The 21,579-nt window shown below is 37.1% G+C and overlaps 1 protein-coding gene across 1 annotated transcript in view; it reads right to left on the bottom strand.

The window, feature by feature from the left end:
• The window catches only part of Polr1A (RNA polymerase I subunit RpI1), a 476,971-nt gene that overhangs the window by 220,806 nt on the left and 234,586 nt on the right, over positions 1-21,579 (bottom strand). Inside the window, exons 19-20 of the mRNA XM_090382924.1 lie at positions 21,417-21,545; positions 11,601-11,765 (exon numbers count right to left, since the gene is read on the bottom strand). Of these exons, the coding sequence (XP_090239050.1) occupies positions 11,601-11,765; positions 21,417-21,545 (294 nt within the window). The remainder of the gene's footprint in view (positions 1-11,600; positions 11,766-21,416; positions 21,546-21,579) is intronic.

Here is a 21,579-nt window from a genome sequence, read left to right as displayed (position 1 = left end):
CAGTAAATCAGAGTGTCTTATAATGGGGGATTTTAATTTCCCACAGATTGACTGGAATATGTGGGTTGGTCACTCACACAGTAGCAAGGCTTTTGTGGATTTATTGGATGATTGTTTTCTAAATCAGCATGTTCGGGAGGCAACTAGAGGGAGTATTATTCTTGATCTGATTATCAGTAGTGATTCTTCATGCATTAAGAATCTGCAGATAAAGGAACCACTAGGTGGCAATAATCACAGTGTGCTGAAGTGGGATTTATTCAAAGAGGTAACTACCATCAGGGGTAAAGGGAAGGGTTTTTGCTTTCGTAAAGGTGACTGTGGTGGTGGTCTGAGACAGTATTTAAATTCTATACGGTGGGACCAACTGATGATATTACCAACAACAAATTAAAAATGGGAAGCATTCAAAGAAATAATCTTAGAAGCTACTAGGCTTTTCATACCAACTAAGAAATATTGTTCAAGATTTAGGCCTAAATGGATCTCAGATGAACTAATTAGACATATGGCAGAGAGGAAAAATGCATGGGATACATATAAATTAACAGGTGACACAAAAGCCTAAGATAGATATAAGCTGGTCTGTAACCAAGTAACAAAGGAGGGTGTGCAGATTATGAGAAATCTTTGGCAAAGGATGCAAAGAAAAACAGCAAAGAATTCTTTACCATCACTATTCTTCAGTTTCAGTATCATTTGTCTTTCTGTATTACTGCTCATGGCTGCTGATTTAAGTCCTTTGTTTTCCCTCAATGCTTGTTCTATTTTTCTTGTGTTAAATCATCTTATGTCCTCTGAATCTCTTTCTAATGGCTTTGCATAACTCAGTATACTCGATTTTATCCCTGTCAGTGTTTACCTTGCTCTTTATTTGTCGTCTTTGGTTCAACATGACAAGTGTTTCTTGACTAATTTTTTCTACTTTGGATTTCTTTTTACCTATAGGTTTCTTATAGGTAAAAAGAAATCACTTTCAGAAAGTTATAGTATTCCTCGTCGATATCTTGGTCCTAACAGTCTGCAGAAGCTCAAAGTTGTTCTCAAGTTCCAGTACATACTGCTTTTTCTCCTCTTCTGTTATCTCAAAGACCTTCGTATTATTTACTCGAGTGAGTTTTTTTCCTTTCTTTTCTTATATCTATATCAAGTGTGCATCTTACCAATCTGTGATTGCTTCCAACATTCACCTTGTTCAGGACAGTAACATCATTCACGATATGTTCTGTTAGTGAGGATGAAGTCGATTTCATTAGTTGTTAATCCATTTGGATCCTCCATGTCAACTTTCTGTTTACCCTTTTCTTGATGAAGGGTTCATTGCTGACATTCCTTGAAATTTTGCAAATTCCACAAGTCTTTCACCAATTCCAAAATTTCCTACAATTCCCCTTTCTGGCTGTTATGTCTCTTTCCAGCCTTAGCATTGAAGTCTCCCATAATGATAATGTAGTGGGTTTTCTGCTCATCTATAAGACTCAATTGTCTGCGTATATTTCTTCAAACTCTTCATCATCATCATGGCTCGATGTTGGTGCATAAATCATCACAACCTTTAGCTGTACCTCTTAGAAATCCTTAGGAATGGTCTTGACACCCTTGGTGACATACTTTTGAATACCAAAGTGTTTTTTATATCTTTATGGAGCAGAAAACCAACTCTACCTTAGCTTCTTTCACTGTTTCCATTGACGTACACAGATTACCACTTGATAAACTTATAAGTGATTCATCTCTTGTTCCAGTCAAACCGATGATATTCCAATTCAAATTTTCTAATTCCTTTTTCAGCTCTAACAAAATTTTGAATGTTGCATCCAATAGCTTAAGGCAAGAGAGCAGAATATTCAACTACATTTGGACAAGAAGCAAGTTTCTACTCTTAGCTTGTTCAAATTCAAGTTTGAATTGAATAATAACTGTTTTACAATTGCTCTGTAAGACATATAGTCTTACAAATATTACTTGTAGTGAATGTATGTATGACTATAAAAAGTAAGAGATAAAGTTTGGTTGCACTGTACTTAATTAATAAGAGAAATACTGAATGGGAGGGAGAGGAAAAGTAAGGTTGGCATTAAATCTCTTAAATAAATAACTAATAAAAAAACAGGTGGAGAACTTTAAAATCTTAAAAGCAGAAAGAATAAAGGTAGAAAGAACAGACACTTTGAAAAGGACTTAAGGATGTTTGGCAGTCAGCCAACTTGAGCAATAATAGCACAATGAAACCACAGGCTTTTGCTTCACTGGCCCTTGGGGCACAAAAATTTGCTTCCATCCTCGCACGTAACCTATACAGTTGACCTTAGAATTTATTTAAACTGTCCGCCTCACCTCAACTACCTGTGAAGGCAACCTGTTTTAACAATCAACAAATTTACAATCTAGTGTAAACCTCTTTCCCCTGTAATTTGACTTTATGCTTACAAATTCTGTAATTCTCTAAAACAGTGAAAATGTTCAAAAGCTTTGTTCATTTTACTGACCCCCCCCAAAGCCTTATAAACCTCGATCAGGTCACCTCTGAGGTGCCTGGTTGCCAAGCTCTGTAGCCCACATATGATAGCCCTTTTGCCGATCTCACCATGCAAGTTGCCCACCTTTGGACACTTTCAAAAAGATCAATGTCTTTTTTCAGATGAGGTCTCCATAATTGAGCATAGTATTCAAATGTGGTCTTGCAACTGCAAGACCACATTTGAATACTGTATATCTCCACAGGATAATTTTTGATAAATCATTGATAGGACAACATGGGCTTTCCTGGTTGCCTGCTTACACTGCACAGAAAACTTCATATCTGCCCATATTAAAACTCCCAAATCCCTTTCTTTCTCTACTGTTTTAATTCAATCCTACCAACTGTATAATTTATTTTGGGGTCGCTATTTCTCCAAGCATATTTTGCTGCATTAAAACACAGCTGCCACTTTCTGATCATTCCTGCAGCCTATTCAAGTTATCCTGAAGGAGTGCTGCTTGGTACTGATCATTAACTACTCTACCAATCTTTGTCTGCAAATTTTGACATCAAGCCTTCTATCCCATCACTGATGTTGTTTATGAAAATCAGAAACAACAGTGGTCCAAGAACCAATCCCTGGGAGCCTCAACTTTTGACTTTACACCAGTCCAAAGAATATCCATTAAACACAACCCTCTGCCTTCTGCCCTGGAGTAATGAAGTAAAGTCAAAAGCTGTGCACCAAGTGCAGCATGCACATTGTCTTGGAGCAGGTACACAGCTTTTGACAGCTTTCTCCATTTTTTTTTTTCTTTTATAGCAGCATGTGGCTTTATGAGGAGGCTGGAATAATACTTTGCAGTCACATTACAGTCCTTTTGAAGGTAATCTCTGTTGGTAATTACACCATGCTGATACCAAAAATCACCATGCCAGCACTTGTTTGCACCTTTGACTTTTTATAGGGGGTTGCAATTCTGCATGCTTCCACTGTTTTGACATTTGTCTAGCTTCGGGATCATAGTAATGGATCCAAGCTTCATCCATGGTGCCTAGCTGTGAAAAAAAAAAAACCTCCTGGCACATCAACAACATTTCATGTGCATATTTTGCCCTGTCCTTCTCATAAGGGGTCAGAAGTAGGGCTTACAATACCGGTATTTCGGTATTTTTAATTTATGAAAATGGGATAGCAGTATTAATACCAGTATTCCAAAAACAAATGTTTTTCTCAATAAATTTTGATGACAGTTAATAAAGTAAGGAAAAAACAAGTACTGTAATTACTTGAATTCAAGTTTTAAATAAACATTTATTGCAATAATAAATATTATGAAAAAAATCATTAAAAATACAGTTATTCTAAAAACAAAAAATACATATTGTTACTGCAAAGTTTAGTTATGTTTAAGCATCCACACTACCTGTCCGAATAAAGTGAGCTCTTAAGAAACATAAGCAATCAATAGTATGATCATTTAAAATGGATCTAATTTTGGTACATATTTGATTAGCGGCAGAAAACGCCCTTTTGGATTCTATTGGCGCCTCCGTAGCCAGGTGGGCAGGAGCAGCAGTACGTAGCACACGCTTCTTGATCAGATCGGGGTTCGAGCCCGTGACCACCAAATAGGGAGGATGCGGAAAGGTCAGGAAATGGCCACTGCATATCCCCGGAGCAATATGGCCTTAGTTGCTAATGCTCCAAATAACAACAACAACCACCTTCGGATTCTATTCTGGTATTATTGTACTGAGATAATCGTAGACAATCTCAGTCCATATTTTCTAGGCTTTGAACTTTTTTTTAGCAAAAATAGTGAAAAGTATTTCATTAATTTCCAACTCAAGTTCATCTTTTAAAATCTCATTGCAGTCAGGCAATTTCATATTTTGGAAAGAATTTGTGGAACACTGATGTTCTGTTCCATGTTGGTCTTCCATGGTTGAATTATGTTCATCATTTTCTGAAGGAGAAAGATGTTTTATTCAGTGAAGTACAATTTTCACTATAGTATCTTTACTGAATCTGGGAGAGAGAGCAAAGTGTGGGGATAAGGAATAAAGAGAGCAAAGAGTGCAGTTAAGGAATTATTCCCATATATAAATGCAAAGAAGAGAAGAACAAATCAGATTGGACGCATATGTAATTGAGTGGGACAGTATTAGATATCCCAACTGACATTGCAGATGAACTCGACAGTTACTTTGCATCGATATTTACAGAAGAAAAACAACCCTTCACGTCAATGAGAAATTATGGGAGTGAAGTTGAAAAAAAATGTAATTAATAATGTTGAAATTTCACATGTTGATTTAATGAGAAAACGTTCGCACCCATAGGCGAGTAAGGCTCCTGTGATTGATGGCATATACCCTATAATCTTAAAGGCGGCGGCAAATGAGTGCATTGAACCATTAAGGCTAGTTATGAGAGTATCACTGGACTCAGGAGAGATTCTGTTGGATTGGTGTAAATTGGCACATAAAGGTGGTTCTAGGAGTGTAACGGGAAATTACTGACCGGCCAGTCTAACTTCAGTAGCAGGGAAAATCATGAAGACAATGATCAAGGGTGGAATGCAGGATCATTTAGATGGAATGGAATAGGATAGGATACACAGCATGGTTTTTTTAGGGAAAATAATGTTTAACAAATCTGGTTAGCCATTTTGACAGGTCACTCATGAGCTGGATTTGGAGAATAATTGACATTGTTTATTTAGATATCAGCAAAGCATTTGACTCAGTCTCCCACGAGCAGTTACTTTATAAGTTGGAGCAGGCTGAAATCAAATGGAAAATCCTTAGATGGACAGCACGATGGCACCAGGCAGGGAGTTGTGATAAATGGTTATTTCTCATATTGGGTTAATGTAAGAAACGCCCCAAGGATCAGTATTGGGACCACTGTTGTTTTTGATTATCTTAAATGACATCTATGAAGGGATATAGGCTGCAATGTCTAAACTTGCAGATGATGTAAAGATCAGTAGAGTAGTTAATGATCACTGCCAAGCAGAGCTTCTTCAGAATGACCTAGATAGACTTCCGGGATGGTCAGAAAAGTGGCAGCTATATGCTTTAATTCAACAAAATGCAAGATCTTACACCTGGAAAACAGCAACCCCAAAATAACTTATACACTTGGTGGAGTTGAACTAAAGTCAGTAGTGGAGGAACGGGACTTGGGAGTTACGATATGGTCAGACATGAAGTTGTCAGAGAATTGTGGACAGGTTGCAATGTTGCATGGTGTCCTATCAGTGATTTATCGGACATTTGCTAGTTAACTAAATTAGAGCTCTGCAGCTAGTAGAGATGAGGATGTCATAATCACATAAAGGTGGTTTTATAACCTTTATGTGATTAAATTATAAACTTTTTTTTTAAAAAAATTAGTACCGAAAAAAAAAAAACGGTATTTTTGTATCAATACCGGTATTTGAATACCGGAAAAAAAATTACCGGTATCCCGGTATAGTAAGCCCTAGTCAGAAGTCTGGGAACTCACCTAGCAGACACTTTACTCATATGCAACTGTTCTCCACTAACTCTACACTAAATTAGAGCTCTGCAGCTAGTTCTTTGATGCTAATATGGCAATCTTCCAGGATTAATACCTCAATCTTTGTAACACACTCTTCTGATAGAGAAGTTGCTGAGTACCCTGGGATTTCATCATGCATTGATCTTGTTCCACATTTGAATTGTTCATACCAATATGCCTAATGTTGTAACTTGGGCAGTCTTCTCCATAAACAAGAACCATTTCTTTGTGCATTGCTTTGGGTGTTTTCCTTGCAGAAAAAGGAACCAAATCGCTGACCTGTATTCCACTTTACCCATTGTAACACTTCATTTCATTCAGCCGTTCAGTGCTGCAAAAAGTAGGAAAAAAAAAAATTGCCAAATTGAAACCAAAATATGTATGGTTGCTACAGAGATTTAGGTATCAAACAAAAAAAATTCTCTAACACAGCAACTTCTGGGTGAATACGAATCTGTTTCGAAACCTTCCCTCCCATAGTAGTGTAAATTCATCAAATTTGATGAATTTGAACTTCTTGCATGGACACTAATAAAAAACTGCTTGCACACATAAAAAACCACTAGCAATATCATACAATGCAAGTATAGGGTGCAACCATTTTTGCTCTTAGTAACGCTAACACAGCCCATGTATGTTTGTCACCTGAGAACCCCCAGCAGGCTTCGGGTAATCTCATACACTTCACTTTTCAGGCTGTGGCATGCAAGTAAGAAATCACTTTCACACCTTTACAACTGACAAAATAGTAGTCTGAGTTCCTCACTCCCCAACAGTTTTCTAACTCACCTAACACTGACTTGATAACATCAGAAAATCTTGCACCCCATCTATTTAAGCATATCCCATCCCTATAAAAATAATCTCATCTTTAACACAGCATAACTTTAACAAGCACAGAAAGTGTTCAGAAAAATTCTAATCCCACCCCTCCTTGAGCCTCAATGCAGTCTCTCGGGTACTGTGCTGAAATGATTAAGGCTTTCATAATGTATTCCCTCCTAACACTCATGGGGCAGAATTGCAGACACTTTCAAATTTAATCTAAAGGAATACCAGGAGGACAGCAGCAGTAATTCCAAGTAAACATACCAACTGTGTGGTACTACACTCAGGATAGTGAAAAATTAAAAAAGACCTGGGGGGAGGATGTAATTGTCCAGTCTGGTATGAGATCTGTGAGCAGTGCAGACAAGCTGCCAAGACAGCTCGTGGGGTTTTATCAATGATATACAGTAATTTTGTAGCAGGAAAAAGGAGCTGATTATCCCATTGTATAAGGCAATTGTTAGGTCACATCTTGAGTATTGCAAACAGGTCTGGAAGTCTCATTTTAGGAAATGACATGGATCTGTTGGAGCAGATGCAGAGAAAAGCAACAAAAAGATTGGTAAAGGGAGCAAAAGGTGCTCTTACCAGGAAATGCTTCAGTTTTGCAAACTGCAGCATCTGGAGACTAGGCACCTACAAGGAGATCTGATTGAGACCTTTAAGGCCTTGAATGGATTGAGTAACTCAATGCCAAGGAAATCCTTCCTCTTACTCAGACTACACATGAAGGGGTCATAAATTCAAATTAAAGAAAGATGGCTGCAGGCCAGATGCGTGGAAATTTGCTTTCATCCAGAGTGTGGTTGATTGTTGGAACAAACCCCCATCTAGTACTGCAGAGGTGAATAAATTCAAGGAAGAACTAGATAAACTGTTTGAAGAGATTAACAGGAAATGGAATGTATTGGCTGTTTTTTTTTGGCTGTGTAATCTTGCTTTTTTTGCATCGTTTGCTAATACTACTAATAATCAATTTCTTCATTGTAATAACAATGAAGTTAGATAATATACTAACATTATACTGCATTTCAAGCATTCAAATTTTTATCTAATAATTCTTGTAATTATTTTCATGTAGCCTTTTAAATAGATAACAGTACGATATTGAGTTGAGTGTAACCCAAGGGAAGTTCCAAAATAAATAACCTAAATATGAATAATAAAAGAAGTCAGATTTCTATTTGCCTGATTTTTAAGTAGTAAATATTTTGATGAATTTGAGGTTCAGATATTGTTGGGATACCAGAGATGTGGTGTCACACAGATATAAGGAATGTAGAATTGGAATTTGGGGAGTACAATGTATACAGAAACGATAGTAAGGGAGGAGGGGTTATGTTGTTAGTTGTTGTTTTGGTTTTTAGGAGCATTAGCAACTAAGGCTATATTGCTCCGGGATATGTGGTGGTCATTCCCTGACCTTTCCGCATCCGGTGGTGACGGGCTCGAACCCCGGTTTAATCAAGAAGCGTGTGCTACGCACTGCTGCTCCTTCCCACCTGGCAATGCGGGCGCCTATGTTGTTAGTTAAGAAACACAAAATCTAAGGAAAGTGCATCCTGTTGACATTGGTGGACAGTGCATTGTTGAGTTGGTTTGGTGTAAGCACTGGGAAAGAAAAATTGAGAGTAGGAGTGTGTTATAGGCCTAATGACTCTGACGAGTACAATGAGCAGCTATACAGAGAAATAGTGGTCCGGTAAATCAGAATGCCTTATAATGGGGGAGTTTAACTTCCCCGATATTGACCAAAACTTGTGGGTTGGTCACTTGCAACACTAGCAAGGCTTTTGTGAATTTACTGGATAATTGTTTTCTGCAGCAGCATGTTCAAGAGGCAACCAGAGAGAGAGAGAGAGAGAGAGAGAGAGAGAGAGAGAGAGAGAGAGAGAGAGAGAGAGAGTAATAACTCTTGATCTGATTATCAGTAGTGATTCTTCATGCATTAAAAATCTGCAGCTAAAGGAACCACTAGGCGGTAGTGATCACAATGTGCTGATCTCGAATTTACTCAAAGATATGACTACCATCAGTGGTAAAGGGAAGGGTTTTTGCTTTCGTAAAGGCGACTATGGTGGTCTGAAAGAGTTTTTAAATTCTGAACAGTGGGACCAACTGATGATGTTGCCAACAGCAAATTGTAAATGGGAAGCATTTAAAGAATTAATCTTGGAAACAACGAGGCTTATCAACTAAGAAATATTGTTCAGGGTTAGGCCTAATAGATGTCAGATGAACCAATATGACTCGTGGAAGAGAAGAAAAATGCATATACAGGATGCATATAAATTATCAGGTGGCACAGAATCTACTGATAGATATAAGCTGGTCTGTAATCAAATCACAGAGGAGATTAGGCAGGCAAAGGCAGATTACGAGAAATCTTTGGCAAAGAATAACAGCAAAGAGTATTTACTTATGTAAACACTAGAAGGAAGTGGATGAACTAGATTGGTCCACTTCACATCGATGGTTCAACCACTGATGATCCTGCTCAGATAGATGAGTATTGAATGAGTATTTTGCATCTACATTCACACATGGAGTTATTCAGGGAGGGATATGCTAGAAGTTTATCAAACTCTAGCAGGAAATGATTTTGTAATAACTGACAGCAAAGTAAAGGATAAATTGTTGAAGTTAAACATAAGAAAGACACCTGTGGTGAATAGGATCTATCCAGTTATATTAAAGGAGGCAGCAAAGGAGGTAAGCAAACCCTTAGGCATAATTATCATAGAATCCTGGACTTGGGGGAGGTACCCATGGACTGGAGATGTGCAAATGTGAACACAATTCACAAAGAAGGATCAAAGGGTGACATGAGTAATTACAGACCTGTTAGTTTAACTTCTGTTCCGGAGAAATTAATGGAGGCACTGGTTAAAGAAGCACTGCAGATTCATCTAGACAAGACTTCAGTTATAGCTCGGACACAGCATGGTTTTGTTAAGGGAAAGTCTTGCCTGACAAATTTGACTGGATACTATGATGTGGTCACAAAGGAACTGGATGCAGGGAATAAATTTGATATCATATACTTGGATTTTAGGAAAGCATTTGGAAGCACATGGAAGACTACCGTACAAATTAGAGTAGTATGGCATTAAGGGCAAATTGCTGCTATGGATAGAGTGACGGTTGAGTGGGAGAAGACAGAGAGTGGTAATCAATGGACACTGCCCTTTGTGGACTAATGTTATAAGTGGAGCCCCCCCCCCCCCAGGGTTCAGTGTTGGGTCCATTGTTGTTCTCTGTATTTATTCATGATACTGATGAATACAATCAGATTTAATGACCAAGTTTGTAGATGATAAGAAGGTTGACAGGGTTATTAATGATACTAATGGCAGTATGCTACTGCAACAGGATCTAGAAAAATTGAGCAGATGGGCTGAGAGGTGGCAACTGAAGTTTAACATTGATAAATGTAAAGTACGGCATATGGGTAGCAGTAACCCCAGAGCAATGTATCAACTGTGTGGCAGAGAATGATAAAGACCTGGGGATAATTGTGCAGTCAGATATGAAGTTTTCTGAGCAGTGCAGGCAGTCTGCAAGAGTAGCTCATTTTGGCAAGTCAATAATATACAGGAATTTTTCTAGCAGGGATAAGAAGGTGATTACCCCCTTGTATAAGGCAATGGTCAGGCCACACCTTGAGTACTGCGTACAGGTCTGGAGGCCTCATTTTAGGAAGGATGTAGAGCTGCTTGAACGAGTACAGAGAAGATCAACAAGATTGGTGAACGGAACAAAGGGGTGCTCTTATGAAGAAAGGCTTAAGTTCTGCAAATTGCAGAGTTTGGAGACAAGGAACCTGCGACATGATCTGATTGAGGTGTTAAGGCCTTGCATGGTTTGAGCAAGCTGAATGCTGATGAGATTCTTCCTCTTGCCTAGATTAATCGCCTGAGGTAACAAATTCAAATTGGAATTCAGGAATTCAGTTGTAGAATAGATTGTAGGGAAATTTTCCTTTAGCCAGCAGGTGGCTGATTGCTAGAACAAATTTCCATCTGTCGTTGTAGAAGTTGATAGTTTAAATAAATTCAAGGCAGAACTAGACAAACATTTGGAGTGAATGAATGGGTGAAATGAGAAGCTTTTATTTTTGGCTGATGTTGTATAAACTTGCTTTCTTGCATCATATGCCTCAACTAGTGCTAATGACACTACTTGGCATGGCTTGACAAATGTTCCTAAAAGAACTTAAATATAAAATCTTTATGAATAATTATCCACTGGGAGTAGCATGGTTATATGTGGTCAGATGACACGTTGAAGATAACAGGAACTTACACATTGCTAATGCATCCAAAAAAGAAAAGAGAACACCATACCAAATCCATCAAAATCAGACAAATAGGAATCCAACTTTATTTTTTATTCATAAGTCACCAAAAAGTAAAAAAACTTTTATCAGGTGCACAATAAATAGCCTTTCATAAGTTTCTAAAATTTACTAGATAGTTCCTACTGAAAAAAACATGACAGTTCACTTTAAGAGAACTGTTAAATGTTTTTACACTTAAAGAGAACCTGAAATTCTCTTATCTACTGTCATTTATTCCTGGTAAAGATAATTACAAGGGAAATTAACTTAAAAAAAATTTAAAATTTAAATGATTAAAATAATCTAACAGTAAGAAATAAAATGCATCTAACATTTCTTGAATAAAAACTGTTTTCTTATTAAGACCTAGAATTATGCAAAAGTTTTTAATGAAAAGCAAAGAAAAAATTAATTACAGATTTCTTATACTGATAGATTTCATCTGAGTTTGCTCTTTCTAAAGCTATTCTCAAGTGGTCTTTATTCAGTACTGCTTTGTTATTTTTCAGCAATATATGGAATTGCTCTTTCTTCAGCATCTGCATCTTCAGTATATCTAATCCATCTTCTCCGTATTGGAACTGAACAAATAAATAAAATTAGAATCACACAGTTTACATTAAACTAATAAAACTGTTCAAGAAATCTGAACTTTTTGTCTTGTCTTAAAATGAAAATAACTAAATCAGGTAAATTTTAATGTGCTGAATTATAATTTAAGATTAAAATTGTTATGTCATTCAATTTTTTCAGGATTTTGCTTTCAGTTCATGTTTTATTGATGCATTTTTTTAGGAAGTGAAACTACATATTAATCAAATTTTTATGAGCATATAACATACAAATACAATATTTTAGTCACTTTCTAAAATTTTCTCCTTGATGTCTTTCACTTTTTGTAGCATATGTAATTTATGATTAAGAACCAGTAACAGGCAGACAAAATACCAGAGTTCCACCTACCCAAATACCATTATACACAACAGAAATATCCTCATGTTATCCTTCTCTGTGCTAATCAGTGGCAGCACCTGTTAGGCTGAAAAACAACTCCAAATGTTAGTGAAGAAAAAGATCTCCAATAACATGATGAATGCTATCACTTTTTAGTACTGTACCACATCCTCTGCAAGTTCACTCTAAGTGTCAGTTTCAAACAACCAGTGGCATTTTGTACTAACTTTCTCCAAACTTCTTGCAGACAGAATGAATATTTTTATCACTTCAGCAACCAATTTCATCACTGCTTGAAGTTGAAGGTCAACCCAAAAGTTGACCATCTTCAATAGATGCTGTTTTGATCAACAGATGCTCAGCTGTTTTGGAAATGTTTTATCCACTGATAAATAACACACCCTTATTTAAAAATTGCTAAATGCAGTTATTAACATTTGGAAGATATCACCTCTACTTTTCTCATTTTTTCACATAAAAGCTGATGAACACTTTGTTCCTTTTTCAAATCCATTATGACTTTGACAGAGGCCTAAGACATGCCTTAACTTCAATATCAACTGCTCATTACTGGTTTGGTGGAACAGGAAGCAGATTGAACCAGCAGTGTGACCCCCCCCCCTACTCCTTTACAAATATTCATCACCTTGGTCTCCACTGCTTCTTTTGCAATAAATAGTGTTACAACTTTCTGTTCAAATGTTGTATGTGGTAAAGTGGTCAAGGAAAAATCTTGGGAAAGATATGACAAGTATTAGAAGAGCAAGCTTTAGTGTTTAGTTAAAATATATCAGAACAAGAAAAAAACTAAGACAATTAAAAACAAGGGTAAAATTGTTTGTTGTTTGGTTTTTTTAGGAGCATTAGCAACTAGGGCCATACTGCTCTGGGGATATGCGGTAGTCATTCCCTGACCTTACCACATTCTCTGTATTTGGTGGTTACGGGCTCGAACCAAGGTCTAATCAAGAAGTATGTGCTACGCACTGCTGCTCCTGCCCACCTGGCTACGGAGGCACCAAGGGTAAAATTAAAACAGAGGGGGTAAGGCTATTTCAGAAGTATGAAGAAAATTAAAAATACTGTGATAATTTGCTAAACAAAGGTGCTAAAAACATCGCCGAAGAAGAGGAAAACATTTAAATGGAGAAAATTAAGACACTGTTACTGAGGTATAAAATTACATTAAAAATTTCAAATATGAAAAGGCAGCAATTGTAAATGAAATTAGACTAGAAATTCTGAAATATGGATAGAAAATTGTTTCATTATGGTGAAACAATTCATTCAGGAGTCATTTTCCAAAGGACAATTTGTTTCCAGAAAAATAAAAACAGAAATAAAGATTAAAGTTGAATCACAGAGGAATTACACACCTTTGTAAATCAATAAAAGCTACACAAGTATCTTAGGGAAAAAGGACAGAAGTATTGTACAGTCTGTCCTCGTATAGCACGATAGTTGTGTTCCTAGAAACCCTCGTGCAATATAAACAACAGGCCCTATGGGAAAAGTGGGGTTAGGTGCCGACCACCCAAGATTGAACACACATTTGGAACCAAAACATTACCAAACAATAAATAATCGGGTAATTAAAATACATAATAAAAAATAATATTATAATATATATTTTATTTTTATTATAATATAATAAATAATATTTATTTTTTATTATTTATTATATTATAATAAAGTACTTTTAGTATTTTTTAATACTAAAAAAGTATTTTTTACGAATAAAATACGTATTTTATTCGTAAAAAATTATTATATTAAATAAAATAGTCGTAATAAAATACTTACGTATTTTATAATACGTAAGTATAAATTATAATACGCAAGTTGCAATAAAATGCTTACGTATTTTATTACGACTATTACTTAATAAAATATTGCTAATGCTTTTGCTTCTATCGTAAGCAGTTTTTTGTTTGATTTTCTATCCAAACAGATGACAGCCGTTCCATTTCTTCCAATTCTTGTCTTAATCTTCTTCTTCGGTCCTTAGCTGGCAGCTGGGGGAGGCGGTTGGCCACGCAACCAGTATGCTGCTGTAGGTGCCGCAGGGTTTCGGACTTGCTCTGTGATGTTCTTCCATACTTTACGATCCATGGCGTCAGTCCTGGCCTGGTTAAGGTCGAGACGTCGGTTCTTCAAGTCATTTTCCACTTGCTTGGCCCACGTTTTCCTAGGCGCGGTCCTTTGGATGCTCCATTGGGTAGGTCGTTGTCTCCAAAGGAATGTGGATGGTATTCTGTTCGTGCCCATTCTACATACGTGGCCAAACCATCTAAGCATTTTCCACTTGCTTGGCCCACGTTTTCCTAGGTGCGGTCCTTTGGATGCTCCATTGGGTGGGTCGTTGTCTCCAAAGGAGTGTGGATGGTATTCTGTTCGTGCCCATTCTACATACGTGGCCAAACCATCTAAGCCTTCGCTTCTGGATTTGGTCGGCAATGGTTGGTTGCTGTTGGCATCTGGCGCGGATGGTATCATTAGTGATGCGGTCGCGAAGAGAGATGCCCAAGATCTGCCGCAGGCATCGCATTTGGAATACCTCAAGTTTGTTTAAATCTAGCTTAAGACAAAATCCATGTTTCCGATCCGTAAAGGAGAATGGGCAGGATCAAAGTCCGGAAGAGTCGGATTTTAGTCTTTGAGGAAATGTTGGTCCTCTTCCACAGACACCATTTGAGCAAGGAGAACGCAGTGGCCGACTGTTCAATTCTGCTGTGGATTTCCATGGTGGATGCAACTTTCTTCTCCTGGACCAGCGACCCAAGGTATTTAAAGTCCTGCACTTGCTCGATCTGGATGCCTTCGAGATAGATGGTGGCTTGCGACCCATCTGTTGTCAGGGCCTTTGTCTTATCAGCATTGATCTTCAAACCGTATGGCCGGGCAATGCGGGCAATGTCGTAGAGGATGTCCGTGGCTTCAGCATCGTTACCGGCAAAGATAGCACTATCATCGGCAAACATCAGGTCAGTCACATAGTGATCCTTGTCATATTGTATGCCCCGTCTGTTTCTGAATGCTTGCGTCATAATGGCGTCGACCACGATGTTGAAAAGCAACGGGGAGGCTACATCCCCTTGGTGGACTCCAGTTTGGATGGTAAATTCCTCAGATAAATCGTTCTGGATGTGCACCTGGCTGGTTAAACCGTTGTATGCAGTTTGGAGGAGTGTGATGACTTTTCGAGGTACATGTTCGACCTCTAATAGTTTCCATAAGGCAGGCCGGTGGACACAGTCGAAAGCAGACTTAAAGTCAATGAAAACAATGACAGTTCGCTGTCCACACCGGATCCTCTCTTCCATCAGCTGACGGATGGCAAAGATTTGATCAGAGCATCCTCGCCCGGGTCTAAATCCCGCCTGTTCTTCTCGACTGGTTTGCTCACAATGTTTTTGCAGCCTTGACTGGATGATCTTCATAAAGACCTTTCCGATGATGGAAAGGAGGCTGATGCCACGGTAGTTCTAGCAATCCCGGTTATCACCTTTCTTGTGGATCGGTACGATAATGGCTTTCCTCCATGTTAGCGGAATTTGTTCAGTGCACCAGATGATTTTGAGGAGTGAGTGTAGTCGGCAAAGCAGTACATCTCCCCCGGCTTTGATCGCTTCTGTGGTGACTTGGTCCACTCCTGGTGCCCTGCCATTCTTCAGGGATTGTATGGCTGCTTTCACTTCTTCTACTGTAGGCTCAACATCGACCATGGAGACCTCAGGGGGGTCGATCGAGAGTGCTGTTGCTGGTGGTCCCTCGTGGGTCGTGATAATACAATGCTTTGAAGAATTCACTCCACCGTTGCAGGCGTTCGGACGGTGATCGCACGAAGGTCCCATCGACATTCTTGATGTTGTCACTAGTCAATTTGGTCTTTTCACTCAGACATCTGAGGGTGCGGTACTCGTTCTTGGATGCCGCCACTTCAAGATCGTCTGTCACTAGGTTCTAGTATGCTTCTCTTTCTGCTGTCATCCTCTGTCGGACTTCTCAGTTTAGCTGCCGGTACCGTTCAAAGTCGACCAACTTTGCCTGTTTCTGTTTGTCCACGAGGTCGAGGCTCTCGTCTGATGTCCATGGTATTAAGACATATCCATGTCTTAATCTAATGGATTTTAATTACACTTTGAGTTGTTCCTGCTATGAAAGTTGTTTTTATTTTCTCTGCATTCTTTGTAATTCTCGGCGTTGCCTCATTTATGTCTGTAGCACGTGCAATATCACATGGTCTATCATTTCGTTCAAAGCGTTTCACAATTTCATATTTTTTCTCTAATGACAGAGGCGGACTGGCTATAAGCCTTACCAGGTAAACCACGGTGGGCCCGAGGCCGGTGTGATTTTGGCCATAAACCGTAGTATGAGGCCACTATAAATTTTCCCGGGTAAGAATTCTTGACCCAGTCTGCCTCTGTTTATCGATATTGCTTTTTTTTTCTCTCTCTGAATCTGCAGTGTCTTCGCCAGGACTCTTCCTTTTCACACCTTTTAAGTATTTTACCACTTGACTTATTTTACCAATTTTTAGGGAATAAAGCACAATTACAAAACGAGGAGGCACGCTTGATACACATAAACAAAGCTGCGTGCACGTGTAGCAACTGAATAAACAACACCGTGAAGGCCGAGATACACTATTAACACCTCACATTTTACTAAAGCACATTTCTGGGGGTTACTACCATAAAACAATAAAAACAATTTCCAGTTACGTTTCTGCTAGTGGAATCTGTTATAAACTGGTAGTAAACTCCATCTAATTGCATTTGCGATTATATCGATAGCTGGAATTGTGTTGGTTTTTACGTTATTATGGTGAAATGTGTTTCCCCTTCACCTATATAAAACACATAAATGCATTTTCAGAATCTTCTCTTCATTCCTATCGTGTTGCGTTCAGTTGGGGTGATTCTGGTCCGACTGCCATTTCTTGTAAACACAAAGGTGAATCGTGCAAAGGCGAATTCGGTTCATGTTATATACGATATCGTTCCCCTATTTATAAATTGTGTATGATCGAATTCATGTAGTGTAAACACGTGTTATACGAGGACTGACTGTACTCACTTTTTCATAATGTTTTTTTTTTTTTTAAATTTTCGTAGAATGTAAAAATATTTGCTTGTCAGAATTAGGAATTGATACTCTTTAGAACATTTAGATTTTCTAAAGAGTATCAATAGTATATTTTTCACTTAATTTAAATTCTTTTTTTTTTTTTTTACTTTGTTCTTTACTGTGTTTAATGGATGTGGTCTTTGGAAAAAATTACCTGCTGTAAAACCTGCCCATTATATTCTGAATTAGCTAAATACCATATTTTATTTGAAATTATTTATTTTTGTTATTTTCCACAGGCTGATAAAAAGCGAATTAAAATTATGAGGCGATCTAGAAAGATTGGAAATAAGGTAATTGCAGAAGCTCTTGGACTGAATGAACCAACCCAAAATGAATTGAAAGATGAGTTACAGGATGCCTTTCTGGCCCGAGATGACAGTGGCTTGAAGCAGATTGACAATGTAATGAAGAAACATACTGATAAAATTAATGACGAAATTAATAAGTATGTATATTTAATGTAATATAGTAATATTTTGTTACATGCTGTTTTGATGGATTATATTTAACTAAGCTTTTGAAAAAACTTCTTTTGGATTATGATTAATACTGAAATACAAGTTGAACAGATTGAGTATTTATGGCATCAGAAGTGTGCAAGAATTTCAATTAGCTTTATAACACTGCTCTGCATTGAAATAGAAAGAAATAATTTTTGGAATAATATACCACATTTGGCATGTTTTTAAAACTGGCATCAGAGCTCTGAAGAAAGGTTTGCCTAATCGTTCCCCTATTATAAATCATGTATGATCGAATTCGTGTAATGTAAACACGTGTTATACGAGGACCAACTGTATAATGTAACCTTTAAGAAGAGCAGTACGGTTTTAGGTAAGACAGAAAATGATAGGGTAACATATTCACAATACAGTCAGTCCTCGTATAATGTGTTTACATTACACAAATTCGATCATACACGATTTATAAATAGGGGAACGATATCTTATATAACACGAACCGAATTCGCTTATGCACGATTCGCCTTTGTGTTCACAAGAAATGGCAGTCGCGCGTTTTCAAAAAAAGTGCATCTCCTAGGAATTTCACATTTCTAACCCTTTTTTGCGATGGTATGTTACATTAATGACTAGCATCACAAATAGAAATATAAACAAAAGATATTTATTAATAGTTAAGGCAAAGCTAAATAATATTTGACAAGCGCTCTCAAAATATTCCAAAATGGGTGTTTGCAACCTTTATACAACAGTTTTGGTAAACATCACAATTATGACTGAAATGTTATCAGAAGCCCTCAATTTGCTTCAGTATGTCATTTTAAATGGAAAACAAAATGAAAAGTTCACCAGGTGCAAACTTATATTTAGTTGAACCGCCTCTGGCCCTGATGACACCAACACAGTGTCGAGGCATTGACAAAATCAATTTCTGAAGATAATCAACTGATAGTTCGTGGTTCCAAACACGAATTATGGCTTCCTAAAGTTCATAAAGGGCCTTTGGTTTCTTCCTGGCAACTGCAGATTCCACACAATGCCAACAGTTCTCTATAAAATTCAGGTCTGGGCTGTTTCCTGGCCAGCTAACAGTTGTAATGGACCGTTCTTCCAACCATTTTTTCATCTGTAACAAATGTAAACAAATTACTGTCAAACCTTTATGCAGAAATGAAGCTAAAGTAACTACAGAAGTGCCTACTTACGCTTTTTGCCCAATGACAAGGAGAAGAGTTGTCCTGAAAGATGAAATTACTCAACAGGTTGAAATAGTCTAATGGTTGGCAGCAATTTGCCTTCCAATATAGCCAGGTATCCATTGGCATTTACGGCACCTTTTATAAACTGCAGGTGATACAAAATGCACCCCCATATCATTTGGCTGGTAGGGAATTTCACTGTAGACACCATATAGTCTGGATGGTATTCTTCACCACGTCTATGGCAAATCGTTTGTCTCCCATCACGGCCATGCAGGTTGAATTTCTTCTCATCTGAGAAAATAACCGACTTCCACTGCTTGGGGGTCCATTTGACATGCTCTTTACACCAAATTAATCGGGCCTTTTTCATTTTTTGTGAGGAGGGGGCTTCTTCTTAGGACAATGGGCTACAAGTCCATTTTTGAAGAGACGTCTTCTGACTCTTACTGCACTTGCCACCACCTCCTGTATGTTTTTTCTATTCTCTTTTCAGCTCCGACGAAAAAGGTTTATGGTTTTTAAGGCATAAGTGGTTCAAAACACAGTCCTGTTTGGTGTAGAGACTGTGTCCGGTTCCTTTTTTCCTGTCAGCAGAACCAATATTCTTGAGCTTGGAAAGAAATCTACTCAAGATTGACTAATTACAAGACACTCTATAAGCATTATGATGGGAAGAACATCCTTCCTCATGTAAAACAACAATAGCACTCTTTCTTCGTGGCATCAACTGCATGTAACTTGCCATCCTGATACAAGCAAGGAATGACTGCAACTCTTGCAGAGCATGCTTATATAGCTGGAAGTAACAGCTGATGCAATATTCTTGAGTTTGGAAAGAAATCTACTCACAATTGACTAATTACAAGACACTCTATAAGCATTATGATGGGAAGAACATCCTTCCTCATGTAAAACAACAATAGCACTCTTTCTTCGTGGCATCAACTGCATGTAACTTGCCATCCTGATACAAGCAAGGGATGACTGCAACTCTTGCAGAGCATGCTTATATAGCTGGAAGTAACAGCTGATGCAATATGTCATTACCTACGTGTGTCAGTCTTATCTGATGCAATCTGTAAGAAATATTGCCATACTTATGTTATTCGGATGACTTTGATTTGATTTGATTTTTATTGGCACATTGGCAGCTAAGGCCATAATTCACCAAGATATTCGGATGACAGTTACAATTTTAAGGGATGATGCACTTTCTTTGAATACCAGTGTGTATGTGTGTGTGTGTTGTATTCATTAATATGACATAAAACATTATCATATACTGTTTGCATAACTGCAATGTACATGTTCCATGTGCTCAAATAAACTTTTGTTTTTAGTGGCCGTTTTGATTACACGAAAAACATTTTATTGCAAAAACAGTTTCTGAGATAGATTCTTTGTTTTTTTTAAATACAATCGGTATGTCAAGATTTTGGCCTGTCAGGATTTTGGGCAGCACTGAATTATGACACATTCTTAATCTATCACTATTGAGGAAAAAAAAATTAATCACAAACTGCTTATTAATAAATAAGTGAATAAAGTTAATTCAAACTTAATATTAATTATTTAATATGCTGAGATTAAATAAATCTAGGAAATAATTTAAAATATTTATTCTGATCAATATTATACTTTTAAAATATTAGCTGATCAGATACTCCATCTCTTTCAACTTTACAGTGTGCATATGTAATTTGTTCAGTCATCTTTTTTAAATGTCAATTTATTCAGATATTTCAAGAGAAATTCTTAAAATATTTATGTTATAAATAATCTCGATTATAAGGCTGTTGCATTTGGAATAATGTCTAAGTGTGGCACATAAAAAAGTAATTTAGAAACAGAAAGTAAAACTGAAAGCTAAGTAATTTAGAAACAGAAATATTAAGGTTTTAAGACATAAAAAAGCTTTCAGAAATGCATTAATTTGAAACTCATCTGGTTTCAAGTCACCTGGTGTTTTTAGATTGAATTTTTTTTTTTTTTTTTTTTTTTCTTTACAATTAAACTCTGAGGCTGGAAAAGAGTTCTGCACATTTATTAAAACATTCTTCGACTTGGAGATGTCATCAGATCTTTCGATAAATACTACACGTAATGGAACAACTATAGGTGATGTATTTAGTCGTGAACTCTTCAATGTAAAAAATATATATCCTGCTTTAGTCAACACAGATCAATACTTTCAGTAACCAATATGTAATTATTATCCATGAACTTTATTAATATCTGAAAATTAAAACGTTTTTTATGCCTGCCAATGACTCTTAAATGTAAAACACATTAAATATGCTAGCAGAAGAACACATTATGTACCTGGTACAAAATTATTAGTATGTATTTTATATGCAAGAACTGAAATTAATTTATGAAAATTATCTGTATAAATATTATTGACGTAAAACAATTTACATATTTAAAATGTAATTACATAACATTTGGAATTTAATATGCAATTGTTTTTTTAACCTACTTGAATTACACTTCCATCACTGTCTCGGACTGTCATATCATAATTAACAGTAAGACCTTCAAGGTGCTTGATAAGACATCGTTGTAAGTAGCCACTTCTACTAGTTTTAACAGCAGTATCAATCAGACCCTACAGACAGAAAACTTATATGTAATTAAGTCTA

This window comes from Mastigoproctus giganteus, chromosome 10, assembly GCF_048544385.1.
Source record: "Mastigoproctus giganteus isolate SK-2022 chromosome 10, ASM4854438v1, whole genome shotgun sequence".
NCBI lineage: Eukaryota > Metazoa > Arthropoda > Arachnida > Uropygi > Thelyphonidae > Mastigoproctus > Mastigoproctus giganteus.
This window is presented reverse-complemented; position numbering and strand designations above follow the sequence as displayed.